The sequence below is a fragment of the Eschscholzia californica genome, unplaced genomic scaffold (assembly GCF_041429995.1).
Source record: "Eschscholzia californica isolate CP2 unplaced genomic scaffold, dmEscCali1.0.p SCAF_1, whole genome shotgun sequence".
Taxonomy (NCBI): domain Eukaryota; kingdom Viridiplantae; phylum Streptophyta; class Magnoliopsida; order Ranunculales; family Papaveraceae; genus Eschscholzia; species Eschscholzia californica.
This window is the reverse complement of record NW_028238198.1, coordinates 87,195,259-87,198,247: the sequence shown is the minus strand read 5'-3', so window position 1 is coordinate 87,198,247 and position 2,989 is coordinate 87,195,259. Positions and strand designations below refer to the sequence as shown.

At 40.2% G+C, this 2,989-nt stretch overlaps 1 protein-coding gene across 1 annotated transcript; it reads right to left on the bottom strand.

Annotated features, from left to right (window-relative positions):
• Positions 1 to 1,180: 1,180 nt before the first annotated feature.
• LOC147570694 (uncharacterized) lies at positions 1,181 to 2,695 on the bottom strand. The gene is made up of 4 exons (XM_086664671.1): positions 2,300 to 2,695; positions 1,934 to 2,074; positions 1,593 to 1,749; positions 1,181 to 1,329 (listed from the first exon to the last, which is right to left on the bottom strand). The coding sequence occupies exons 1-4, from the start codon at positions 2,693 to 2,695 to the stop codon at positions 1,181 to 1,183; spliced, it is 843 nt and encodes a 280-aa protein (XP_086520797.1).
• Positions 2,696 to 2,989: the final 294 nt, after the last annotated feature.

Genomic DNA, 2,989 nt, shown 5'->3' with positions numbered 1-2,989 from the left:
TCAACATGTCGAGCTGCTTTCCACATATGTCGTTTATCCCGTCACTAAACCACACTTTAGTACTGGAAAATGTAGAAAAAACAGTGTCACCTTTTGTAATGATAGAATGTCCAAACATTATTGTCAGTGCATGAACATTACAGAAACCTACTCGTACCTTTTGTCACTTTTCCTTAGGAATTCTTCCATCAGACCCTTTTCATCTTCCTTGACATTCTTCCAGACTGGGCTTCTTTTCCAGTTTCCAAGCTTCTTAACTTTCTCCTCTTCTGACTTTCCGGCTCCCAACTCTATAATGTCCTCTACATTGATTGTTTTCTTTTTCTCGAGTTGCTTGCCTTTCTCGGTCAAAGTTCGGGTTCTTGGCTGAGTTTTTACCCTCTTTACCAGAGAGTTTTGTTTGTTTTTCTCTTTCGTTTGAACAACTTCAGCCATTTCAACCTGTGGCTTATTTACAAAATCGTCTTCCGAAGAACTTTCATTCTCCACGATCTCGTAGTTTTCATATTCTTTGGCCACTTCACAAACCTCTGAAAAGAAAGCTGAAGGCCAAGTCAGCTGAAAGTCTAGTTCTTCCGTCTCTTTTTCACCTACATTCAAAACACTTGCAAATATCTTTTCACCTGTCCCCCACCACCACACGTTTAACTAGTCAACATTCGATAGAAAACCAAATCTTAACAAAAAGCATTCTCCAATTCTTGATCAATATATATAAACGTTATCACGGATGTTCCAACATTTTACGTATTTATGCGGAGAAGAACACTTACTTGTTTGTTTCTTATTTATTACTTAGCCGACCACTCTACTGTCGTTCGTGGTAAAAGACAGTCTTCAGTTGTCGTGGTAAAAGACATCGTGGGAGTACGATAGAACTCTTTTACTTACCGTTTATCAAAAAACTTGTAACGATGGCCGAACAATTTATGTTCATACCAATCATCTGACAAGTAAGTAAGAATTTCAGAGAAGATAGATTGATTGCACACAAGTTAATACGTTGCTTAAAAGAAATAAACCAGAAATAAAACCAACTTAAATCTAAAAAAAGACAATATTCATTACTTTTATAACAGTATCTCAAATGTTGAAGCATTCTGGTATTTGCTCCAACATTTCCAACTTCTTATCAAGCAAAAACAGGAATGTCAACAGAAGTAAAGAATTGCGTGAGCATTTACTCACTTGACCCAGCAACTTGGCTCTCTTTCTGCTCCTGGTTTTGCCCCTCCCCTGAAGTTTGACCCTTTTCCAACTCATCAGAAATTGCCTTCTTACCCTTATTGTTTATTTGTGCTCCTTCAGTTTGTGCTTCGGCATCACTTTCTTTTTCGTTGCGGGCTTCTACGTTTACTTGTTCCGCATTTTTTGGGGCTACTTCCTGCTCCACTATCTTCTCTCCACCATCTCCACTCTCCACCTCTTGTCTAACCTCCCCACCCTCCACCTTCTCTCCAACAGTCACCAAATCTCTACCAACCTCGTCTCTAACATCCACCTCCCCTCCGACACCAAAATCAAATTCCAATACATCATTTTTCTCTCCTCTCTCTCTCTATCTTCATCCTCTCCAACTCCTCTTTTAATACTTCTCTCTCTCTTAACCATCTCACACTCTTCTCTCAACCTCTCCACTTCCTCCTTCAACTTTTCTACTTCCTCCTCATTCATCTCCTCCACCACCCTCTCCGTGAACTTTAACAACTCTTCCTCTTCCACAGACTCCGCCACCAACTCCACCTTCACCTACAAGGAGGGATACATATGGTTATTATCTCAACACCTCTTAAAAAAATACATTCATTTCATTAAATGTGTAAACATTCATGCAAATGTTCCAACATTTCATAAAATGTCACTCAGACATCAGTTATGTTAGAACATTAATTCAAATCACAGAGACATTATAAGAAATGTAAAATCAAATTACCTGCTCCTCTGTAATGCTTTCCAGCTCTTCTTCCAGTCCTTTAAGGAAGAATGGCTCGATCATCCATCGAGCTATTCTAGGACTGACCCCTACTTCTCCAACCAGGTCCTCATGGATCCTGGTGTGCATGCAATACCAGTACTGCAAAGAAATTAAACACTCTAAGGTCAGTAGTGTTTTTCTTTATCACCATAAGAAATGGAAACACATTTTATAACATGCCCAAACATTCTCCAAAATGTTTCAGCATTACAGAAGCCCCAAAAGAATGATGAAACATTTAAAAGAATGTCAGAGCAAACTAATTTGACTTTTATCACTATAAGAAATTATGAAACATTTAAGTGCATGGTTATGAATACTTACGGGGAGAAGAGTCAGGCATCCTGAAGCTTTTGCCGGGTCTTCCGAGTGCTTGTTTATTCTCTCCATCATGTAGGAGTGAATAGCTCTCGCCCATGAAACTCTTTTCATCATTCTCTCCGTTTGGAGATTGTGATAAAAACTCCCGACAACCGAGGAGCCGGCAGCTGAAGCAAACAGGAATGTGGCTGCCATGTACATAATCCATAGTTTCAAGAACTCAATAGCCGGAGCCTTTGTTCTTGCAGCCACATGCAAAGCCTTTTCGATGCTGGGACCCCCAAAAGATGCAGCCTTTCCCTCAACAATACAGTCTCTGAAGTACTTGCTCAGAAACTGGTCCTTTGTGGCATCTAGGTTGACATTGGTTGGGAATGCATCATATATTTGTCCTTCCATGGGGACTCCCAACAGCAAAGCAACATCTCCGGGAGTGAACTGAATCAACTTCCCTCCGATGTTGAAGGCTTGGCTCTGTTTGTCATAGCAGTACAGAAGATCATAGATGGCTTTGTTAGGCTTCTCCATCACATTCTCTGTTCGGAAACTAAAACTGGTCACTGCCTTAAATAAGGCCCCGAATGGTGAAGAAAGCAACATCTTCCTTTGCTCTTCAGTAATATATAACTGCAATTCCCGCGCCACCTTGAAAACTGCTTTGAAGTTACATTTGTAATTGAAAGCAGCTTTCTT

What these genes read in the sequence shown, in the direction of transcription:
- LOC147570694 (XM_086664671.1), bottom strand. Translation starts at nt 2,695, where the DNA reads ATGGAAGGACAAATATATGATGCATTCCCAACCAATGTCAACCTAGAT. An exon ending in GATGCCTGACTCTTCTCCCC is followed by an intron (nt 2,075 to 2,299) that starts GTAAGTATTCAT and finishes ATTTCTTTGCAG; the next exon opens with TACTGGTATTGCATGCACAC. An exon ending in AAAGCATTACAGAGGAGCAG is followed by an intron (nt 1,750 to 1,933) that starts GTAATTTGATTT and finishes CCCTCCTTGTAG; the next exon opens with GTGAAGGTGGAGTTGGTGGC.